This window comes from Equus przewalskii, chromosome 20, assembly GCF_037783145.1.
Source record: "Equus przewalskii isolate Varuska chromosome 20, EquPr2, whole genome shotgun sequence".
In the NCBI taxonomy this organism is placed as follows: Eukaryota; Metazoa; Chordata; class Mammalia; order Perissodactyla; family Equidae; genus Equus; species Equus przewalskii.
In genome coordinates, this window is record NC_091850.1 from 11,132,168 (window position 1) to 11,156,829 (window position 24,662).

At 43.8% G+C, this 24,662-nt stretch overlaps 1 protein-coding gene across 1 annotated transcript in view; it reads left to right on the plus strand.

Moving 5' to 3' along the window:
- The window catches only part of LOC139077910 (uncharacterized), a 102,083-nt gene extending 78,134 nt beyond the window's left edge, over positions 1-23,949 (plus strand). Inside the window, exons 5-9 of the mRNA XM_070587509.1 lie at positions 14,271-14,459; positions 18,761-18,866; positions 22,431-22,522; positions 23,119-23,225; positions 23,332-23,949. Coding sequence (XP_070443610.1) covers positions 14,271-14,459; positions 18,761-18,866; positions 22,431-22,522; positions 23,119-23,225; positions 23,332-23,575 — 738 coding nt within the window. The 3' untranslated portion in view covers positions 23,576-23,949. The remainder of the gene's footprint in view (positions 1-14,270; positions 14,460-18,760; positions 18,867-22,430; positions 22,523-23,118; positions 23,226-23,331) is intronic.
- Positions 23,950-24,662: the final 713 nt, after the last annotated feature.

The following is a 24,662-nucleotide window of genomic DNA, read 5'->3' on the forward strand; positions in this document are numbered from 1 at the left end:
ATTCCTGTATGTTTCTCCTCTGCTCTCTGCTCTCAGTACTTCTATACTCTGGTCACCAAATGTGTGGGGTTTTTCCCCACACCAAGCAATTCTGCAACACCAGCTGGATGTTCTACAATTTAACTCAGCTCTACCACTATGTATCTGGAGATGGTGTCAGATCCCACAGATTAAAGGCTCAGTCCACAAGGCTGCCCCTCTCCCACTTCAGATGCCAATCACAAGTCCAGGTTGTCACCTTTGCTTCTGACTGACTGGCTATAAATCAGAAGTTCCCATAACTCTCTTCTCAGATTTGCTTAATTTGCTAGAGTGGCTCACAGAACTCAGGAAAACAGTTTATTTACTAGATCACCAGTGTATTATAAAAGGATACAACTCAGGAACTGCCAGATAGAAGAGAGACATATAGGGCAAGGTATGTGTGAAAGGGGAACTTTCATACCATCTTTGGATGTGCCACCCTCCCAGCACCTCCATGTGCTCACCAACCTGGAAGCTCTTCGAACCCCATCCTTTTGGGTTTTTATGGAGGCTTCATTACATAAGCATGCTTGATTAAATCATTGGCCACTAGTAATTAACTCAACGTCCAGCCTCTCCCCTCCCTGGAGGTTGGGGTGTGAGGCTGAAAGTTCCAACCCTCTAACCCTGGCAACCAGTCTCCATCCTTAGGGGCTTTCCAAAACTCACCTCATTACCATAAACTCAGGTGTGGTTGAAAGGGGTTTGTTATGATTAACAAAAGACACCTTTATTGCTCTTATCACCTAGGAAATTCCAAGGATTTTAGGAGCTCTGTGCCCAGAACTGGATGAAGACCAAATACTTATTTCTTATTATGAATCACAATATTAAAGACAAAAGTATTGGCATTTTTATTCCATTCAGTTTTCCACTTAGAAATGTTATATATTTATTCTTAAAGATTGGCACCTGAGCTAACATCTATTGCCAATTTTTTTTGTTCTTCTCCCCAAAGCACCTCGCCACCACTGTACATAGCTGTATATTCTAGTTGTAGGTCCTTCTTGTTCTGCTATGTGGGACACAGCCTCAGCATGGCTTGATGAGTGGTGCTAGGTCCGTGCCCAGGATCCGAACTAGCAAAACCCTTGGCTGCCAAAGAGAAGCACGTAAACTTAACCCCTTGGCCATGGGGCCAACCTCCTATATGTTTATTCTTATATAAAACCTTTCTTTATATTTCTCAGTAAACTTTTACAAATTTCTTGATTGGCTCCTATGTATTTCTTTTTAGGTTCCTCATAAGTATTTTGGGGGGGTTGGAGTCACTTTTGTTAATGATATAATTTTCCCCTTGGCACCAACTAACTGGTTATGGCTGAGGCCACTGTTGGAATCCTTCAAACCTCATCCCTTGCTCCACTGTGCACTCGCAGGTGCTGCTGGGTGATGTCTCCAGGACACGATCTGGACCACTTTCCCTCAAATACCCATTCTAACCAGAGTGCTCAAAGCCTGAAACTGACTATGGTGCTTACAAATGCATTTTGGTATTATTTTGAACTTGCTTTTGGTGGACAAATCTTTAGAAGAAATAAAAATAATTGCCTATTTTGACTAAATATGACTTTTTCTTAAATACTCACAATGGGACCTATCTACTGGAAAGAAAGGAGCCCTTATCTCTTAGGAAATGTTCTTGTTACACGTACAAAAGGACTCAGAAGGCATGTTCAATAACAGTTTCTTTTAAATGCCAGTTATTTAGTAAAAGGGAGAGTAGATGTAAAGGATTAAAAGATTTGTTTTCTTTTGAAATCTATGGCTTCTTTAAAGTTCAGGGATAACCGTGCGATTGCTTGTGCCTTACCTGCATTCTTCTAAATAACCAAGAAAGCTGTTCTGGAAGAAACTCAATTTCCTTCAGAAGGAGTGTAAGTGAAGACAGGCTCACTCAAACTCAGAGATGGATGGCCTTGACAAGCTCTCCAACAGGGAACAAAGCCAGATGGGGATTGAAATAGCTTAGGGGACACCAATTGGTGCCCAGTTAATTGTGTTAGCTGTGCTCAAGATACAAGGAGGAAAGAAATTATAGCTAAGGCAGAGGTGCCCTTAAAAGACTCAGCATCCTACATCATTGTAATGATGTCATTGCATGAATAATCCCAGAACTCAAATAAAAGGATTTAATATCTGATATTCTCTTTTTAGCTGACTGAGGGAGAATGGAGATGAGGTCCATTACTTTTTTTTGCCAATTAAAACTGTATTTCTATGCTTTGGTTTAAAAAAATTATCGACCTAGAAGAATATCGAGTTATTGGTAAAAACTTCAAAGGTTAAACACACCAATGGCTGCAAGATTTTACAGTACATGTTTCTTTCAGTCACCCTGAGCTAGGACGTGGTTATGATGCCTGGGATGCTGGGATGCTGATTGACAGGTGACAGTGCGTGTTGCTTTGGTGTGTTAGATGAAGTCACTCTAATCACTTCTGAGCTTAACTTGAGTATATAGTTAGGGCAGCATAACTGGCTGGGGACAAAGAATTGTAAACTTTGAGACCTCTGTCCTTTCATCTGTTCCCTTTCTGCCCCTGACAAGACTGCAGCCTTCCATACAAAGCAGCCACATTTACTTTTTGGCTAAGGTAATTGTCCCTGACCAATGGCAATGGCATCTTCAGGGAGCTTGTTAGAAGTACAGGTTATCATCCCTGCCTTGGATCTACTGAATCTGACATTCTGGGTAGGGGACAAGCCGTGATGGCTTCAAGTTTGAGAATCCCTGGCTCAGGGAATTGTGTCAGTCCCCACCTTTCACCTGGTTCTTTGACTCTCAGTTCATTCTGATCTCTGTTGCTTTTCCTTGGTGACCTTTACCTGTAGCTTTCCTTGGTGTCTACCCCTTTGGACAAATACCACCTTAAATGGTCAACTTTCCCTTCTCTACAGACTTCCTTGTAGGACCGTAGGGCTGATCTTTTCAGATCGACATGTGAAAACACATTGGAACATCTCTCCCTGATGCTTAACCCAGGTGCCAGCCTGACCCTTAGAACGCAGGTCCTCCCTCATTTTAGCAAGACCACCATCCACATCTCCAAGACTGAAAAAGTCAGCACCAGCAGCTATAAAAGCAGGTTGATCCATGATAGAGAAGAGGTAGCATGGGATCAAACAGACCAGATTCAAATCCTGGCTTTACCGTTCCCTAAGTACGTAAACTTGTGAACCAACCAATGGACAATATTTACCTCTGAGTATTATTGTGAGGAGTAAATGAAACAACCTATCAAAGCCAGGACATACTTTTATAGTGTAAAAAGGATCAAGGTGAGTTGAGATATTGGTTCCTCAGCCCTCAGAGTTCCTGTCTATAGGGGCTGGAGCACTAAGCTAGTTACCTCCAGCCCAGGCAGCCTCATCCATTTATACTAATATGCTATAAAAATATTATCAATTTCTATGTAGGCCATGATGTGAAAATGATGAGAATCATAATTCCACGTAAGCACCTGTCCAGCTTGTGGCACCCAATAGAGCCTTAATAAATGGCAGTAATTGTTGTATCTCTGACTATAGATAAGGGCCACTGTGAGGAATAATGACGAGTAATGCAATGGCTGCTCTGAAGACCTTAGTGGTCTCCAAGGAAAACCCAGAAGCCAGCTTTATCTCTGCTAGAGGGAAGAAGGAACCCGGAGGGGCTCCTGAACTCAGCTGTTCCACAAACTTGGGGTCAGTGTCAAAGGCTATGTTCATTACCATGCTATTGCCACCCACAACAGTGGTTACCTTCCCCTTGGCTTGGTGGATCTGTGGAAAGCAAGAGTTTCCAGAACAAACCAGTCCTTTCCTCCTTGCCTCTGCTGTGTGGTGGACTAATGAGCATCCTGACCTATCCAGGTTTTCCTAGTATTGCTCGTAGATGCTTAACCTCTTATAGTCTGGACTAGCTCTGACCAGTTGAAACATATATAATCCTTGTAAGTTTTATAACTTTTTATTCCTTAGCCATCAATTTATTGGGATTTCTGGAGTGAGTAAAGACAAGGCATAAGATCATTAGGAAGACGAATATTTGTTTTGGAGAATTGATTTTCTTTAGCAGAAAGTATACAAATCTGCTCTCAAGTAAGGTGATGACTGGGAGAGCACATAATTTATGATGTTTATTTTTCACTTATATTCACAATTCAAATAAGTGGAATCTTTGATTTGATGCCAAGGAGGAAAAACACTAGAACTCCTTTGGACTGGCATGGAGCATAGGAGGTGGGAAATAAATGATACTAGGAATTGGGTAGCTTGGGTTCATTTTATAGGTGGAAAAACTGAGGCTCAGAGTCTTAAGTCACTAGGTTAAGGTCACGCAGCTAATAAAGAGCAAAGCTGTATCTTAAACCTGGTGCTGTCTAACCTGATTCAACCTAACTCTAATGCCTGTCTTCAACTCTCTTCCGTGCTGTCTACCTAGACTGAAATAGAAAGTGGTGGAGGCAGGGAAGCCACACTAAGGAGACACCTTGAGAGCAGGCATTCAAGTTGGAGGGAATGACTTAGTTAAAGACTTAGGTAACATGCAGGCAAAGTATGTGGGGAATAGAATGTAGTTGCATCCCTGGGGTGAAATGTCTGGACCAGGACGTGTAGGAAATACAGGTAATTTAGAAGGGATGCATGTCGCAGGTAAGCTAGTGAGGCTCGTAATAAAGGGTTTTATTAAATAATAAAGGAATTTTAAAATAGTATGGTAATTACTTAAATATATTATGTTTTGGGCTATAGCTTCAATCACTTTTTAAATTCTTGTATGTTGAATATGAAATAAATGGAAGATATAAATACTGGCTTTAGTTCACTTTCCTGCTTTATCTCATGTATATAATGGTATAAAGTAGATATCGAAGAGCACTTACCCAGGCAAGGAAATGGAGGCAGATGAGGAGGAAATAACTTTGGGGAGGCCGTCACCAACCTCTCTCAGTTTATCTGAGATAGATAAGTGGGTGTTAAAAATATACACAACTATGTCACTGGATAACAATAACTAATACATATGGAATGTCCAGAGAATATTCTGTAGCTGTGTCCCCATTATGATCCGAGCTGAAATGAGAGCTGAAGTAAGTGACTTGGGAGCAGCAGGGCAGGGCCCGGCTGGTAGACTGGAATGATGAACTAACGGGCCGCTCGAGACAGGTAATGGTTTGCTCCGGGGCACCTGGATCTGTCATGACACAAATATTACACCCTGTGGTTTACCTCATCACAGTTACTCTTGGTTTGAGATTCATAGAGCAGGGTCAAGATGCCATCTGAGACCTTCCAAAGGCAGTGAATACAGAATCAGAGCGAAACCTTTTCTACCACCAGTTTGCCAAAATGAGCATCAATTCTCCTGAAGGGTGATTTTTCTGCAAAGCAAGAGACACAGCCTCAGATGGAATTTCCCAGTGTTGTTTTCACGCTTCTAATTTAAGTTGCAACACTTTTCCACTCATCTACCCTGCACGTTCCAGCAGAGGGAAGCACCATAGCTATCTGGGGACAGTGGTGTTAAAATGCCATTTAGAAAGGGAGCATTGGCTTCAGGAGTGAAACAAACAAGAAGTCACAGAAAGCAAGCAACTGAAAAATCGAGAAGTTGAGCAGGAACATGGTGGAGAAGGCAGCCCCAGACTTAGGCTCTTTCTGAGGTCTGCAGTATCGCTCGTGAAATTCTCACTGATGTTCCTCTGATTGGGCTCCTCTGATGGAGAATTATTATGGCTCCAAGGTGAAAATGTTGTGAAATGAGCGTCTTACAGACACTCGCATAGTAGGTGCCATTGATGCTCTGCTCATATTGTCTTGGCGTTCTCTGTTCCCTTACGTGGCGATGGCTTTCTGCTGCCAGCTCCTGCAGCTCTGCCTCAGAGTGTTGTCCAGTTGGGAGCATGCTCAGCTCATCTGGTGCAGGCCAGAAGTTAGTCCCCCTGGAAGCAGTCCTCACCAATGACAGAAGAAAGTTGGTGGATAAATACTCGAATCTCCTTACCCTCAGATGGGACAACCCTGAGGTGGGTTCTCTACAGTCTCCCCGAGGTCCTGGTGGGGCTAAGCCCCTGCTGCTCACAATGATAATCTGCTCACAGACAACACCTGCCTTGACTTTGTTCCCGTCTCCATCTCACTTCCTCCCCTATAGTGCCTCCTGGATCACCTCCCAAATAAGTCGCTTGCATTCAAATCCTTGTCTCAGAGTGTGATTCTGGGAGAATCTAACCTGAAACTCTATGTTAATTGACAGACAGGAAATATTACAGGATAAAACTCTAACTTGTTAACTCATAGCATTCTAGAGTTGGAAGTTTGAAAGTTGTCTAGCTTAGAAAGAAAAGTGATTCATCAGGTCCCTGACTTTGGCCAAGATGAGCATCATTGTTTTAATTACTCTGGCTGGAAACTCGGAATTTGAATTAAGCACAGTGACAGAATTACTGGAACAGTGGACTGGAGTCATCCCCGTGCAGGGTCCTGAAGAAACCGACTCTCAGTTCCTGTATCCTAGACTCCCAGGTCCCCATGGTTTTTCAGCTTCTCCCTAGGTTCTCTGAGCTACACAGATCCCTTCATTAGTGTGTGTGTGTGTGTGTGTGTGTGTGTTTTCATCTGTTTTTTGTCTTTTGCCAGGCAGAGTCAGTGTCTGTGGTTTACAAAGAACTGTAACAGATGCATCCTCCTCATCATACCACAAATCCAGTTACCAAGTCCATTCGATCCTTTCTTCAAAATGCCTTGGATGTATTTGCTCCTCACTGTATCCTAACGCAGATGCCAGCTTTTGTCTGAATGTGTGCCTTTTTTTAGCCTCCCACCATTGTTACAGGAATCCTCCCTGTCTGCGTTCTCACCCGTCCCGTCCACTGGGGCTGACAATCCCTGAACCAGGGTCCTGGCACCCTGCTCCTATACTCCTGGGTTTGTTCTAAATCTCTTAAAGGTCTTGGGGAAGGCTAGATCTGGTCTTCACTTCTCTTATCTACAGAATAAGGAGTTTCACTTAACTCATTGATTCTCAATGCGGGACCACTTATTGTATTTCAAAAACGTAAGCTGTATCCTTCTTGAGTCAACGTAGGCTCACTACAGCAAGAGGTTTGTTTATTTTTGGCTATAATTATATGATCTTGGTGCAAAAACACTGGTCAACTCAAATTTTTCAGAAGCCCTAATGGACAACTCAGTGTTTCTGATGAGTGAAAATAAATTAATTTTACTAAATAAATACAATAAATACACAGTGTTTCATATGGCTCCATGGTGGCTGAGGGTGGGGGTGGGGGTAAGGAAGGAGTGGGTACAGGAAGAAACTGGCAAAAATAGGGGACTTTGGTTCTTGAAACGCCAGAAACTCCTTGATATAATGGCCTACAAGGTCCCTTTCAGCTGTTTGACTCCTCATTATTCAAAGGCTTCATGACTTCATATCACCTCTAGGCTGGTCACACAAACTCCTTTCTCTACCTGCAGTGTCCTCCACAGTCCTCCTGTCCAGCCTTAGGGTTCCCTGCATCCTTAGCCCTCATGCACTCTGTCTGGAGCTCATTAGACTCACTCCTGCCTCAGCTGGAACGTTATCCCTACTCTTCTCTGCCATGAAAAGTCTGGTCCATCTTTTAAGACCCATGTCAAGTCCACCTGTTCTCTGATATCTTCCCGGGCTGCTCCAGCCCTCTGAGCTTCTTCTCTCTTCAGACCTGGCAGCTCAAAGGTATCCACACCACAAAGTGTAACCATGGATTTTTGCATGATTCCGTTCATCACCAGCATATTGATCTTGTATCCTCCACCAGATGTTAAGCTTTTGAGGACAGATCTTGCCTTATTCTTCTATATCTGTCATTGCACCACATATTGAAAGATGGTCTATAAACAGGTGGAATGTTAGAATCAGGGATGTATAATGACTTGGTGAAGTCACACAAAGTCAGTGGCAGAACTGAGACTGGAAGACAGGTTTTCCGACTTTGTCCAGTCTTCCTTCTGCTGCACCTCAGCACTTTGTAACTGATGGCTGATTAAACACCTTCTGGAAGTCACAAATGACAAGAATCTGAAATATATTCCCAGTGTAGTAGTTCCAAGCAGTGTGTGTAGCAATATACAGGTAAATTATATAAGTGCAGACAATAGGTAACCAGAATTCTCAAGCAGCTACTAAACGGGAGAGCCTTAAGCGTGGTGGCAGAAGAAATGCTTTAGGGATGCCTGAAGGCCTGGCTCTGTGCAGAGTAGAACAACTGTGGGCTCCTGAGTCAGCTGAGGAGCAGGCCAGCATAGCTATCTGACTTGACTGCAGCTTTTATAAACAATAGGCAGCGTCGCAGTGCAAGCAAGCTGGTTAGTGAGCAAAGAGATATGGTGCCTGATGTCATGACCTTCAAGCTGTGGGATAGTTGAGATGTTATGTGCATAGTCTGGCTAGAGAGGTATTCATCACGTGTTGCCTTTCCCAAGTGTCTTGAGTGTCATTTTCAAATGAGGAGCATTGATCTACACTTGTGTTTTGCATTGAGTACAGTGGTCTGCCCTGCTGGTTGTAAGTGAGGGTGTTGCCGAAGAAAGCTCTCCATCTGTGGCTTTAGGTCGGGAGAACCAACCTTTTCCTGGGAGACCTTCTTCTCTCCTTGTCATTGGGTGAGGCCATTGTCAAATCTTCCTGAAGATTTGGGCCAGAAGAGTTGTGCCGAATAGGGGGAAACCATTGTGTGGGGCTGCCTAATACATAGGCTTTTAGAGAGTAAAAGAATGCCTTGTGAGGACTCTAGAATTTGAGAAGAGATTTGATCTCTCTGCTGAGTCCTATGATGGTCTCCAAGATATAGCTGAGCTTCAGGGGCCAGGGCCACCTCTACAAGATGATTCTGGACAATAATAAAAACAGTGAAGTCCTGCCATGTGCCAACTTGCTAGGTACACTTTACCTAACCTATCTCATTTAATCTTCACAAATCTTGCAGAGTGGGCATTCATGCTCCCATTTTACAGATGCAGAAACTGAGAGTCAGTAACTTGCTCAAGACTACACACTGGTCGGTGGCTGGAACTCAAACACAGGTTACCAACATCAATAGCTCTACTAGAGTCTAAGCTTTACTATAAGATGCCTTCCCAGGACAATTTCAAGGTAATTTCTGTGTATAAATTTACTCAGCTAAACAAACCAAATTCTGAAGCAAAAATAATACAGAATTGGTGAAAAAATTTTTGAAGAGGCCAATTGTAACCTAGCTGAAGACAAGCTCTTCTCACTGCCCAGCAAAGTTCCATGTGACAAGGCCTGGCCATGCTGGAAGATGGTAAGTGCTATGGAGAAAAATAAAGTGGAGCAGGGAGGTAGCGGGTAGTAGGGGTGGGGTGGGATGGTGGTAATGTCACATGGGTAGTCAAGAAAGGTCTCAGCGAGAGAATGACATTAGAACAAAGCCATTTGGAAGGAGGTAAGGGAGTTAGCCATGCTGACATCTGGGAGGAGTGTTCCAGTCAGAGGAACAGCAAGAACAAAGGCCCTGAGGCAGGAGTGTGCCAGGCACATTCCAGGAATAGCAAAGAAGGCAGAGTGTCTGGAATGCAGCCATCCAAGTGGGAAGTAGTAGCAGGTGAGGTCAAGAGGTAATGGAGGCCCAGATTGTGCTGGGCCTTGTGGGTTTTGCAAAAAGTGTTCATCCTTCTCTGGAAATCACAGAGCAAGTCTTCTGGACAACTGGAATTTGCTTGATTGTCCTTCCCTTGGTATGTCAGGATGCCATGAAGTGCACTAAGGAAACCACTGCCCTTGACCACACCTGACCAAGCAGGCCAGTTTTAGTGTTAGCATCTATCTCAGATTGAGTCTCCCAGAAACAGACCCTGATTCAAGAATTTGAGTGCAGGTAATTTATTGGGGAGACGAAGGAAACACCAATAGGGGAGTAGGGAAGGGACTTAGGAAGGGAAGGCACCCAATGAGGGAGCATTACCAAATGGTTACCCCCCAGGGCAATGGAAGCTGAACCCTGGGAGCTGATATAGAGCATTCGCCTCAGAGTTATCCCACCCAAGGGGTGGGGAAGTTGGAGGATTTACACACCAGTCTCTGCTAGTCAGTGGTAGAGGACTGTTTCTGGGTTCCTTTATTCTCCTGCATTTCTAGTCCGCTACACGGGTGGACAAAATGGCTCAGCACCAGGGTTTCCCTGGAAAACCCTCAGACAAGGAGATGCTAGTCCCGGTAGCTGAAAGTCAGACCGTTTCATGCGCTAAACTGGCAAGGGTGGGACTGTGGGTGGGCAGTGAGAGAGTTGCTAGCCTCTCTGTAATGCTTTTGAATCTTGTCTCTTTGCCACTTACTACGAGAGGAGAAGCAGGAAGCCTCCCCCTGCTCCACTCTAACAAGAATATGTGGCTGGAATTCTCAAAGGGAATGAGTGAAAACTCGAGATCACCATATAGATCACCCCCATCCACTCGTTTTTTTTTTTTTTTAGCAAAAGGTAACTAATCTATAAAACACACATCTGTTTCAAACACCAATCTTTTAAAAGCAAAGAGAGAGAACGTTTATCGTTAATTGCTATTGTCAGGGTGTGGATTATTTTTTGGCACACAGCACAGAGAGCTTTTGTAAAGATGCTCGTTAATATCATCCACGATTCCTGGAGACCTAGTCTGACAGATGAGCAACCCTGTGATTCATACTGTCGGGGATACTGAGTACAAGAACAGGGGGGAAAGAGTGTTTCTTCCTCCTGGGAACTCTCACCTGCTCAGCTCAGTCCAGGATGTGCCCCCTGCAACGAGACGCTCGCTGCAGCACAGGAAGGAGAGTGATCAATAAACTCCCCTCCCCCAGCAAGCCTCATGTTCCAAACATTGTGCTTGGAGTGGGCTATATGGCCCTGCAGAGAGCTGAGCAGGGGGGGCGCCTGTGGATCCTAATCAGTTGCTGGTATTCTGGTAGCTCAGGATGGTTTTGTCTGGCCAAGAATAGTTTTACATTTTTAAGTGGTTGGGAAAAACCAAAAGAAGAAGAATTCAACACACCTGGAAATTTTCTGATTTTCAAATTATAGTATCCGTAAGTGAATTTTTGTTGGAACCCAGCCATGCTCAATTGTTTACATATTGTCTATAGCCACTTCTGCTCTACAACAGCAAAGCTCAGTAGCTGTGACAGAGACCACACCGCCCACGCATCCTAAAATATTTACTATGTGGCCCTTTACAGAAAAGTTTGCTGACCCTTGCAATGAGGAATGGTTTTGTCGAGAATCTGCCCCTCCCCCCGCCACCCCCCCCCCCCCCCCGGCTAAATATCTAGCACCAACAATGAGATACCTGTTGAAAGCCAAACGCCCACAGTTGGGTGAATCCACTCTTGAGGATTGCCCGCATGCAGTTGAATACAGACCAGGTCTTGGTCCCGAAACAGACCCATATTTGTGGCTAATTTGGATGAGTTTTATATTTGTCCCCCATCCCTGTGGTTCTTAAGCTGAGAAGGGGACTCTTATTTATTCCTGAAGGAAACAGAAGCCCAGGGAGCTGGGGACCTGGATAGACAGCTACTTGCTGAGGGCAGTTTGTAGGACCTACCACAGTCACATCTTCCCATATTCCTGCTTCTTCTACCACATTAAATACATGAGATTATTGGAATTCAGTTTGATAAATCATCACTCAATAATGCAAATTTTGTGAATGAAATAAAAAGCCTAGTAAAGACATTGCTGGAATATTCCAGGATATTGCAGAGCTGTGTAGGAGTTTCTCTTAGTAGGACTGAGCACATGGGTACTGGAGTCAGAGTCTCTAAATTTAAATTCCAGCTCAGCCACTTGCTAGCTGTGCAACCCTGGGCATCTTACTTAATCCCTCTGTTCCCTTCTCTCCATTTATAAAACGAAAACAGTAAAGTGCCTCCCTGCCAGGGATTCTCTGAGGTTAGTAACACATGCATTCAGAGCAGCCTAGCACGGTGTGCCTGGCACAGAGAAAGAGCTCAGGGAATATTAGCTGTTGCTATTGTTTCCAAGCTAGAATTTGGGGAGTTTTGACAACACATTGTGGGATCTTTGTGCAAATGATACCCACAAAGAAGCACATCACAAGCACCTCCTGACTCTCCCAAATGACATTTATGTGACCTAAAATGCTAAGTGTCCCTCGTCCATGCTCCTCAAAATTGCTGTAAGCATATCTCAGCGCTTCATACGAAGTTCGTGCAACTGATCTGCTAAGATGACCCATTCCTCTAATGAGTTGTAGCTTTTAGGACGAGAGCAAATTTTAATCATATTTTATACCCAGGTTCTAACACACAAAATTGAGTGTAATAAATGTTGAATTGAAACTGATATGATAATATATTGCTACATGTCACGGAAATCAAAGCTTCTAATATCTTTGCGAGCCACATTATCCAGGTATAAAGCTCTTGCCAAGAGGGTCACTGTTGAATTTGTACAAATATTTATTGAGAATCTACTATGCGCCAAATACTGCAGCAGTGCCTGAATCCAAAGATGGGTAAGGCTCAGTCCTTGAACTCAAGGAACTCACAGTCCAGTGAACAATCAGCAGAACACAGACCATAGAAAGATCTGTAGCTCGGTTCATACCCAACTCCCACTCTGGGCTGGCCAGACCTTGGGAGCCTACAGATGTAAGGGTGTAAGTTAGAAGGTCCACCTTGGAAAAGCAGGCTTTTCACAACCCATTACAATGGAGTCCAGGAAATTTATAACAATATGGCACCTGATATCAGGGATCACAGGTCAATAATTCCTATGTTCCTGGCACTGTGGCTTCCTCAGACAGGGTGTCTTAGGGGTGGACGGCATTTGCAGGCATTCTCATCCTGAGCCATGGGTGCTGGGTGGGAGTTGGCTCCGAGCATCCTGTCTGGGTAACCAGTTAGTGTAGTTATCACAGTACTCCTCTCAGAGCCAATCCCTGATGTCTCACAGGGAGGCACAGTGGTGTTGCTGTGCTGTGTGGTCCATGTACAGTGTGGCTCCATCATGGAGATCTCCATCAGGCAGCACAAGGGCCTAGCGGTCCACCTGACCAGGAGTCTTGGTCAAGGCAGTGTAATGTTTGAACAGCTGGACTGCGGGAAGTTTGTTAATTGTATTAATCTCAACATTCTAACAATCACACCAATTTGCTTGATAACTAGAAAACTAAGTTTTAAGAAAAAAAACGGGAGATCAAAAGAAAGGCAAGCTTGTACATTTGGTTAAACACAGAGTTTACTCCCAAATCACTTATAAACCTGGTATTATAAGCTATGTGTAGATGTCTCAGTGACAAATACAGTAGTAAAATGTGGAGGAGATCAAGCCAAAGCATCCTGCATAAGGAATTGTCATTTGTGTGTGTGTGTGTGTGTGTGTGTGTGTGTGTGCATGTGAGATCAACAGCCATATCCATCAGAGAAAAGCCAGCCTCTCCTGAAGCAATATTCATCACTTAGGGCAGAGCCAGCATACACTTCCCAAAGACAAAGATAAAGGCACGTAGCATAGAAGGGGCCTGGGGACTTTCTAAGGACTTTGCTGCTGTTTTGTTTGTTTTTTTGGAGGAAGATTAGCCCTGAGCTAACATCCACTGCCAATCTTCCTCTTTTGCTTGAGGAAGAATGTTGTTGAGCTAACATCTGTGCCAGTCTTCCTCTATTTTACGTGGGATGCTGTCAGAGCATGGCTTGATGAGCGATGGTAGGACCACGCCTGAGATCCAAACCTGCGAAAGCTGTGTCTCCAAAGCGGAGTGCACTAACTTAACCACTGTGCCACCAGGCCAGCCCCTTGGCTGCTGTTTTGAGATGTTTGGAGCCCAAGTGGCTCAGCCCTAAGGTTCAGTCCAAGTCAGGGCGCCGTCATCAGATGTACCCATGTGCCATCAGCTGTCAGGCGTTTGAGGTGATGTGCACGAGAGGGTGAGAGCAGGAGAGGTGGAAGGAGTTATGGATAACCCCCAACAGCAGCTAAAACAAATCCAGGCAAACCTGTGTCTACAACAGATTTAATGAACAACAATTTACTTAAAATGACATCTAATATTCAGGGACACATTTCCTGTTCTGCAGATGCTATCAAAGTATAAACATAATGCAAGAATAATACTTATAATACTTAAGGGACTCAAAACATCACACAAATTGCTTGATGAAAAGTGGCAAAATACTCTGTTATCATTGTGTGCTTCTTGGCGGAGTTCTTCTTTTGTTGAACATTAGAATAAAGTGGCATCCGTTTGTCACTTCGTAGAGAGTCCTCTGCTTCCTAAGCCATCCAGCAGAGGGTCTGGGCGAGCTTCATCTTGGTTTTGCTAGCAGCCTCTACCCAGCACCGCAGCGATCACTCAGCGCCTCCGCCGGACGACCTCACCAGGTGTCATTGCTGGATGTCTCACACCCAGGATCCCATGCATCACAGTCCAGCTACACAGCTCAGAAGGTAAATTACCCACCTTCTGAACGTCGGCTCCTTCGATGGCTCTTCCTCCCCATTCATTCTCTGCAAGGTTGGTCCCTCCATGTTCCAGCACTAAATTAAAAGCTCCAGGTCCCAGGTTTTTGCAACAAAATTCAAGTTTTGCTCTGCAGAGCATACCTCTCCTCTTCCTCTCTAATCTCAGACTAAAAGAACATAAAATGTAAGGAGCAGGCAGAGTTAAGAATCCCCTGGTTCACCCAAAAAATTGAAAGAAAGGGATTATGTACCCATGTCAGTTTACAATTGTCCAGAATTCCCAAGATTCTGCTGGTTGGACCATGTACCCCTTCCCTCCCCACGCACGGATGGAAAGGTGGGTTTCCAGCAGATGTGAGTGTTTATAATTGGCTGCAGTAGCTGTGATCCTGTATCTTGGTAGATAGTTTCAGAGAGTTGACTTCTAAAATGTAGATATTTTTGTTGATTTATATTGTTACATTTTTTTCCTTAATCTACTAATTGTAATTGTTTTCCCATGGTTAATCCACAAGCTAGTTAATGTTGAATAAGAACCAAAAGTTGACTACACTCTAGAGGCCAGGAAAGGTAGTACTCACCTGAGGAAGAGGAAGAAGTGATGATCTCTGAAAGGTGAAGCTGCCAAGATGTGTGGAACATCTACTCAGCTCCTCACAGAGGGAAATGGCACCTGTGCATTTACTGCAGAGTCATAATATAAGAGCGTATGCCTGAGGGTCTGTGAGTAACTTCTGAATAAGCGTGTGTAGTGTTGGTGTTAATACGTATTTTAATTGTACTGATTCATGGAAACAAGATGTTATTCTGTTATACTTTATTTCAGAATTATTACAAGGTCAAGAGTGGAGTGTTCATAAAAATGTAAGCAACACAGTACCCTCATGAACAGAACTCGTCCCAGCACCTGGTGGCAGCTCTTTGCATTTCATGCTGATGGGCAAATTGGGGGTGGTGGTGGTGGTATGTTACTTTGCTCAGGCTGGCATAACAAAATACCACAGACTGGGTGTCTTACACCCAAGAAATTTATTTTCCCACAGTTCTGGAGGCTAGAAGTCTAAGATCAACGTTTGGTTTCTTCTGAAGCCTCTCTCCTGGGCTTGCAGATGGCCACCTTCTTGCTGTATCCTCACACTTTCCTCTGTGCACACACCCCTGGCGTCCCTGGGTATCCAAATTTCCTCTTCTTATAAAGACACTGGTCAGATTGGATTGGAGCCCACCCTAAGGGCTTCGTTTTAATTCAATCATCTCTTTAAAGGCCCTATCTCCAAATACAGTCACATTTTGAGATACTGCAAGTTAGGGCTTCAACAAACGTACTTTGGGGGGACATAATTCAGCCCATAATATGGGGGATGGGAAGGCTGTAGGACAGATCTTTATAAAAGTTAAAATTTCTATAAGATTTAGTTTCAAATGCTCCATGTAAAACAATTTCTAGGATTCTGGGGACTATATTTTAATGATTTCTTCATCATGTCAAATAGGAAAACTTTAGAAGTGTTTTTATCAGAGATGAAAGTTAACAAAAAAGATATATAGACATTTGTATTTTTACTTTATGGGCATACTAGGCATAAGTTTTTACTCCAAATGTTCAGCTGTGTAAGAAACATAACATGTCTTTAGTTTTGTAATTCTGAATTCCAGCCCTCACCCTACTCATCCGGCAGAAACTTCTGCCCCAGTGGGAGCTCCCTCCCTCCTCCACAGTGGCCCTTTAAAACCCCACGGGCCCCAGGAAGAGCAGAACATCAGCGGGCCCTTCTGGTCCTCAGTCTACACTGGCCAGCTAAGTGCTTGGTAACTATCTGGTGTCTGGCTAATATGTTCCTTGTTCAAGCTTCATGGTCTCTTATGGGCAAATGGCTTAGCTGCTTCTGTGTTAAGCTTGAGCCAAGAATCTCTGTCAACTTTGGGGTCTGTTTGTCCAGGGGAAGCCTTCCCGCAGAGGTCCTTCTGTCTTCCTGGAGCCCTGTGAAGGGGCTGTGTGGGTCTCCGGTACTGGTAAGACCACAGATTGCCATGCCATCTTCCTTTCAGTCTTGAGAATCTCTCTTCACCCTCTGTTCTTGAAGCTTTTTGCCAGTTATAATTGCATTTACCTTCAAGTAACAGAAATCTTAGCGATATACAAGTAGCATTTATTTGTCTAATGCAGCATGAAGGCGAGGAGACGGGCAGATCAGGGCTAACGTGATGGATCAGTGACATCATCAGGAACCCTGGCTCTGTTTATCTTCCTGTTCTGTTATCTTTGATTGTTGTTTTCATCCTCACAATCTCAAAGTAGACACCACATGCGACACTTGAGGAGAAGAAATTAAAAGGCCAATAGCTGCATATTAGGTACCGGGGGCTGAGTTGATTTGTTCCCGTAAAGATGCTATGTGTTGGACAGCAGCTGCAAAGGAGTCACCGCCTGATTAAGTCTACAATAGTCCACAGGCGTTCTCCAAGTTTCCCCTGACTTCTGCCCAGGCCAAGCTGTTGGGATGCGCCGTACCTCACGACTTCTGCTGCCTTCAAGTCTTTGATGGTGGTATTAGTCTCTGCACTTTCCCCCGGGATGCAGTATTGCTCTGGTTTACTATCTGATAGGAAGGGAAAGTTTCAAAGGCTTCCTCTTAGCCCTTCCTATCATTACGGCCTCACCCCACGGGTTAGAAAACCAATGTAGAGTTTCTCCTCATTGACAAATGTGCTTATTCTAATTATACATTCAGCAACCGGGGAAATAACCACACCGTGAGTCTGGGGACCGTCTTGGGCCACTGTAAGTCAGAGTTGAGCTAAGATTCCATCTATCACCTGACCACTTGGACTGGTGGGTCACAGTGGAATTTTGGGTCCCCAAGAACTAATATCAAGTTAGAGTTGATATCTAGTAATCCCTGAAATGTCTGGGCATTTCTTTCCCCCAGTGCACAGTCGCTCTAGTAAACGGCAGCAGGTCTCTTGGGAGAATGCTTGCAAGAAGATTTATTGTCTATGCTGTGGGAATGGTACAGGGTCCTTCTTCAAGGAGACTCAACCTTTCCTTTAGATAAGGGGCTCTGAGTCTGTGAGTTGAGTTAGTTCTGTAAACTGGAAGAAAGACTGTGACCCACCACTGTGGCATCTTGGTCAGGTTTACCAGACTTAGATATTTTTCCTGTTATCTTGACCTAGCAATAACCTAGTAGGCTGCCCATCTGTTTCATTCTTGGTGACATCATGACAATTAGCCACTTCCAAAGATTGTTGTGGGACAAAACATTCTGCTTATTAGTATGTCCCTGTAGCCCTTACATGGTAGATGCACACACCGGGTCTTTGGCAGTTGCTATTTCATCTCATTGAAGTTGGGAACGTACCTCAGTGATGGCATCCCCTGCAGTCATACGTGGCCTACAGAGAAGCACAACCACAGAGCTTTTCAATGATGCCGGCCCCCCTTACTAATGTACTTCTCGTTGTTAGTGAAGGGGGTGTTTTCTTGGCCTTATCGTGGAACATAGTTGGAGGTAGGTATGCATGATAAATCCAATCCAACATTTCTACCTCCCTATGCCTGTGAATTTGCTCCTCAGCATCATGCTAGGGCTATTCTTGGAATCTCAATATGATCAACTGTAGGGCACTGTTGATTCCACATTTCAGTTAACCAAACAGGTAAGATGTTTACTTTTACTTTTACCTTTACTATTACCTCCAGCTACGCAAGCTAACATAATAAATTTGGAATCTGTAGTATGTTTACCTATTTCAATGAATTTGGCCTCAGCTAATACTAAATTCCACCCTCCTTGGTCAAACACACTTATGTTTTATTCCTACGCATGTTCTCCACACATGTCCATGTACATTTGCATATTTTTGTGATTCCTTTGGTGTGTAAACTTTTCATTGGTCACAGTGTACCTGTCTCTTTGCTGAGCTTTGATCTTAGTCATGGGGTTAATGGCAACAGAGGGTTGTTGTGATGGGTTTTGTACAGAATGAGCACCCTTTTTCATCTGTCTCAGGTGAGGTTATTACATAGTTTGAAGCAAAGGAAGATTAGTTTCCTCAAACAGCAGGAGAGCTACTTTCACTGATGAAGAAGAATCTAGGGACTTGGGGGTTCAAGATTGTCAGTTTCATCTGTGTACAACCAGATGTCTGTATTCCAAGTTTCAGGATCCCCTCCATTCCCAGAAGATGCCCTGACCTTCACATGAGATATATGGTGAGATTGTGAACTCAACTATTGTTGTCATTTAGTAACCTGAACAATTAAATTTGTGTTTGACTTTCAGCAATATCAGCCCTGTGGCTACAAAGGCTATGTCATGAAGGCCTTCTGGTTCTCAGATTGTGACTTGAACTGGGAGTTAAAGGATCTGAGCTTGGCATTTTCTTTCTGTAAGTGCTCAAGTACACTTAAAAAAATCCGTCCCGTACCACAGTCCTTGTAGTCATCATTACTGCTGTAATGGTCAAGTGCAGCAGCCACTTGGGCTCCCTAGGTGTTTGCTTTAGTTGACACATGATCACAATCAACCATAGGTGTTTTTTTGACTAATTATGGTGCCATTGCATGGCATGGTTTACTAGCATCCAATTTCCCTTGGCAAGGAGCTCAGTACTGCACTCAAACCAAAGAGCATGACCAAACAAATACCCAAGTCCCGTCTTTTCAGGTCTATCTCCTGGAACCAATTTCATATAAAGTCAGGGTCCAATCAGGAGACAGAAACCATACAGTAATATGAATGGTGAAAGTTCAATATCAAGAATTATTAATGGGATTTGAGTTATGCAAGATCGGTTAATGAGAGGTTAAAAAGAATGCTAAAAAATAGAATAGCATATGTAAGAAGCTGCCTCTATCCCTAAAGATGAGACAGAGTGTCCCATGTAGAGACATCTCTTCCCCACAAACTTGATACCCTCTGTCTCTTCCGTCTCCTCCCCTCCTCCTCTCTCTCCTTTTCCCTTCTATCTCCCCCTTTCCCTCCTCTTCCATCTCATCTTTCCTCTCCTTCTCCTCCTCTTCTTCCTCCTCATCCTTCTTCTTCTTGTGAGAGTGGGTTGGTTTTGGAATAGTATAAGGCTGAGGCCAGAATTTTCTATTGACTTAGATACTCTTTGTGGAGTATTTTTCCAAAGAGTGTGATGCTGCTTGGGTTTCCGGTACAGGTGTCTGGGCTGATAAGGCTATCCTGCATAAGGAATGGATGTTTTGTGGCACAGTGCAGGCCCATCATCAACAGCAACACACCATGTGGTGGTAAAAAGCAATGTCATTGGAAGCCTGGTCAGGCTTTCAATTCTCCCTGTTCCTCATTTGGAAACTGTTCTGCCTTTCCTTTGCACTGAGTAATTCCCTTTGGCCATTCAACAGGGGGAAGTTTCTATCCTCAAGAGAGAGATACAAACTTCTTTTTCAAAGGGCAGTGGGATTTTCAACAACTAATTGGGAAAATGGGAAGGTTTTTGCATCCCAAGTTAAAGTAAGTGACACCAGTTACACAGGAAAAGAACTCGGTTGTGGCAGTCTTTCTCGCATGGCACTGAGGTGCCATCACAAATGTTTCCCATTCTCCCCAGCTCTGTGCCGCCTACCTGAGGCAGATCCATTCTTAATTCTGTCTTCTCAGATGAGAGCCCTGATGTCACCCAAATTCTTAGAAAGACATTTGGTGGATCATGGAGAACATTATTTTTCATCTCTCAGTGTATTAATTCCTGTGTTAACTGAAACTGAGGAAAACAAGTTTCACCAGACAAAGGGAGACAAATAATCTGACAGCAATAGGTGGTTTTCTAGGGAGACAGTGGGTGTTTTGGGGTTTAGCTTCATTTAAAGTGGGTGACTGATGAGAAGAGGGAGGAAGGAATCATTTGCTGCATATCTCTCACACAGGCATTTTGATAGGCTAGCTGTATGCTCTATCTTATTTGTTATTCACTTAAACGGATACCATTACACCCATTTTGAGATGTAAAAACTAGATTCATAGAGGTTAAGAGATTTACTCACTCGGAACTTAGAAGTAGCAAATCCTTTGGACAGATTTGCCTGATTCCAAAGATAGTAACTGTTTGTGCAACACCCTGAGAAGCCATCGCTGTGGAGCAAAGTAATGAGGCATCTAAAAGCAAGTCATGGGAGCAGGTTTCACACATGTAAGGGTAGGCTAACATGCTGTAACAAACACACCCTCAAATATGTAATGGCTCAAACACAGTAGAAGTTCATATCTCACTCATATCACAGAGCAAGGTGACAGCTTTTCCACATGTGGTGATTTGGGGTCCAGGATTCCTTCCACGTATGGATCTATTACCCCCCAAGGATATCTTCATCTTGCCAGAGAAAGAAGAAAGAGCAGAGAAAGTGCATCTGTTTTTTAAAAGCCTTTGCCTGAAGGAGCACGTGGAGTTTCTGTACATATTTTATTTGGAAGAACTAGTCACATAGTCACAGCTAGATGCCAGGGTGGTTGAGAAATATGGTCCTTGGCTAGACAACTACCTTCTAGTCACAAGTGTGTACTACGGAAGGGAAGCATACTTTTTGAACAGCTTGATTGCTGTCACAGAGAGGCAGATCGGGAGGCATGCAAGTTGTCACTGTCATATTGACCTTGTTTCTGGGTTTTAGGAGTAAGACTGAAGATTAAGAAGTGGGGACCAATGAGGCTGGGCTCCAGTCTTGGCCTCAGCAAAACAAGAGCACACGCACACACAAACACACAGAGAGAGAAAGACAACCTAGGAAGAAGGTATTTCAATATCAGCATACCTGTGAATTTTCTGTCATTTCCAAAGCTTTATTTTATGATATAGTATTTTTTAATTTTGAAGTTTACATTAGGTGAGGTAGGAGGGAAGGATGTTGTGATGGATCTTTTTATGTGTCAACTTGACTGGGATGCCCAGATAGCTGGTAAAACATTATTTCTGGAAGAGATTAGCATTTGAATCAGTAGACTGAGTAACACCATCCAATCCGTTGAGGGCCTGAAAAGAACAAAAAGGTGAAGGAAGGGTGAATTTGATCTCCTTGATTGAGCTGAAATATTCATTTTCTCCTGCCTTTTGACATGGGTGCTCCTGGTTCTCAGGCCTCCAGACTCAGAGTGAACTACACTGCCAGCTTTCCTGGGTCTCCAGCTTGCAGAGAGCACATTGTGGGACTTCTTGGCTTTCATATTGTGTGAACCAATTCCTATAACAAATCTCCTCTTATGTACATCTATATATATCCATTGGTTCTGTTTCTCTGGAGAACCCTGACTAATACAGAAGGGAAGAGATTATACAGTATTTAGAGTGCTTAAAATTCTAAAATTCCTCTAAAAGTTCCTAAACCTGTTCCTGATGGTTGGTTATCAAGAAAAACCCAGCTGTGAGGATTAAGACAGGGGTCTGGCTCCTAGAGTGGAGGTGGGAGGGAAGACTTTGGTGTGAGGAATAGGGCAAGAGCCAAGCCACCAGTGGGAACCGGGGTTAGAGCGCAGGGATTAACAGCATGATGGGCTCATCTGTCATTGAGCTCTGTGTACTGACCTGGGATTCCCAGGTCTGCTGAGAAGGGACCAGCTTGTTTCACAGCCTGGGATGGACTGGTCTTTTTTTTTTTTTAATTTAACTTTTATTGAATTAATGGTAGGTTGGGCTGGTCTTTTTTAACAGAACAGTCAAGGACTCCAGCTGAGAGCAGAAGATGTAGAGCCAGGAGCTGGGCAGGTCCCCCCGCCCCAGGAGCATCCTTTTAAAGGTTAAAAGATGAGGAGCTAATGGGTGGGGCTAAGGAGACGCCAAGGATGAGCTAAGGTGAAGGGCCAGTCCTTGGGGCGGGCCAGCCTGGTTGTCAGTTATTAGAGGTTTTTGCCAATACTTTTGGATACACATTTTACCATAGGGCAGAATCAGCCCAGACTTAGTCATGGCAATAAAGTACTGTTTTCTTTCTTGAAGGTCAACTTCTCTGTGCCTGCTTGCCACTGCCATCCAACATGATAACTAACAGAGAAATGGCCAGTGCAGTAGCAACAAGGGAGAAAGAGCTGGTAAAGGAAGAATCAGGAGAAGGAATTTCTTCCGTAGTAAGAATATTCCAAGCAGTTCCAAGCTGTGGGGTGAAGCACACTCCCATTCTCTAATGTCGCAGTGTGGTTACCCTCACCTTTGCACTGAGCTGAAGGAATGGCTTCTAGCTGGTCAGCAGTGTGGCCACAGCACCCTAGAGTGGCCTGGGAGGTCTGGCCATCTCTGGTGTTTTTCTAGCCTGGGTCTTTCGAGGTTGCCAGAGCTTCACTCTCTGGTGGAATTGCAAATCCCCTAGGGAGGGGCGCTCTCTTTGCTCAACCCCCCTCCCGCGGGCTGTGCTCCATTGGCGGTTGTACAATGGGACCGTGAGGGGTGGGGAGGCAGCTGGCCATGCAGTCTGAATCCTGCTGCTCTAGGAAAATGCAGACACGATTGAGAGATGGCTGTCCAGACCCCAGTGTATTGTATTATCCCACATGTGTGCAGCCTTGCTTTGGAACCATAGATTCCAAACTTGACAGCTGTGCCACAGTCTATAAAATATTTACATTGTTTTTCTAAATATATATTATTCACTTTAAGTCTATAAAGTATTTACATGGTAACATTTTTCTAGAGATACTGTATTCTGAATAATATCTCTACACCACCGTATACTGGACTGAGAATCAGGAGGCCTGGGTCCTTCTTCTGGCTTTTAACTACAAGGCTGTGTCACCTTGGGCAAGTCAATTTACGTCTCTGATTTTTCTCATGTATAAAATAAGGGGAAAGGGCAGTGGGATATTCAAGATCCCTTTCAGCTGTAACACTGATTTCCTCTCAGCAGGTACAAGACAGGCAGCCCTCAGCCCATGGCGATCCCTGAGGACTCTGCCAGAAATACCCTTGTTAGTGCTTCATCACAGCACAGAGCAGAGCATTGCCCAGACGGAAGAGGAGCAGCCCAGTGTGGATGGGAGCAGAGCCTGGCATCTGAACTGCAACAAGAAAAAGAAGTCAGGAGTACAGACGGTCCAAGAGGCAAACGATGGCAAAGAATGCGGGCTCTGGAAAGGGGCTGTCTGGGGTGAGCCCTGCTCTGCTGCCCACTGTTTTGTGATCTTGGGCAATTTGTGTAAACCTCTGAAACTCGGTCTCCTTACACATCAAATGAGGAGGTTAACACTAAGTCTTCTCTGGCGTTGTTCCGAGGAGGCCTTCAGTTAGAAACGTGCAGTGCATCGTACGTTTGACATGGCCTATGAGAAGGGTGCAGTAAACAGGAACTATTATTTTTATTATTGATTTATCAAAAAGTCCACTATCAAGAGATTGTAAATCTCCTTTGAATATCTCCTCAAACTCTCCCAAAAGAAACCCTTCTGGATTCCCACATATTTATAAATGTGTTCCCTTACCTGCTAATTTGCTATCATACAAAATAAATCATAATTATGGAGAAAAAGGTAAGAATTTTGTGGAGTAGGATATTAGTCCATATCATCTGAGTATAGTTTGATTATATTAGCTTGTTTCCTTGCAAGCTCCAGGAACATTTGAACCACACAGTGAATGAAGATGTCTTCTAGTGTTAGAGCATCTTGTCCTGGTTTGCCTGCCACACTCCTAATTTATGCTTCTTGTCCTTGACTCATTTAAAGTGTACCTTTTCACTCTCAGAAGTATCCTGGTTTAGACAATGAATTATATAGTTACACTATTTAAGTTAATTAAATGTTGTGTTGATGTTTATCTCTACAAAAAGCTATTTGGGAACATTGTTGTCATGAAGAAGTCAAATTAGACACACATAATTTCAACTTCAGTCCATGTGGAGGGTGTCTAATTCTTGCACAGGTGAGTGTAGACTAGAAGGGACTAATCTACCAAAGATGGCTATTGAGAAGTTTCCACAGGAATAGATGTCTCAAGTGTGTCCAAAGTCTTAAAATCAAATCATAATTTGAGGAAAAGGATTATGAAAACTCTTGATAATATTATTGAGATTCTAATGCTTCATTCATTCATTCATTCCCATTGTGCTAAGCAGTGAGAATACAATGGGGAACCAGAGAGGTAGGGTCCATTCTTGCCTTCACGGGGCTCACATTTTACTGACGGATACAGATGAAACAGAAATTTCATCAGAAACTTTTCAACAGAAAAAAATAAATATTA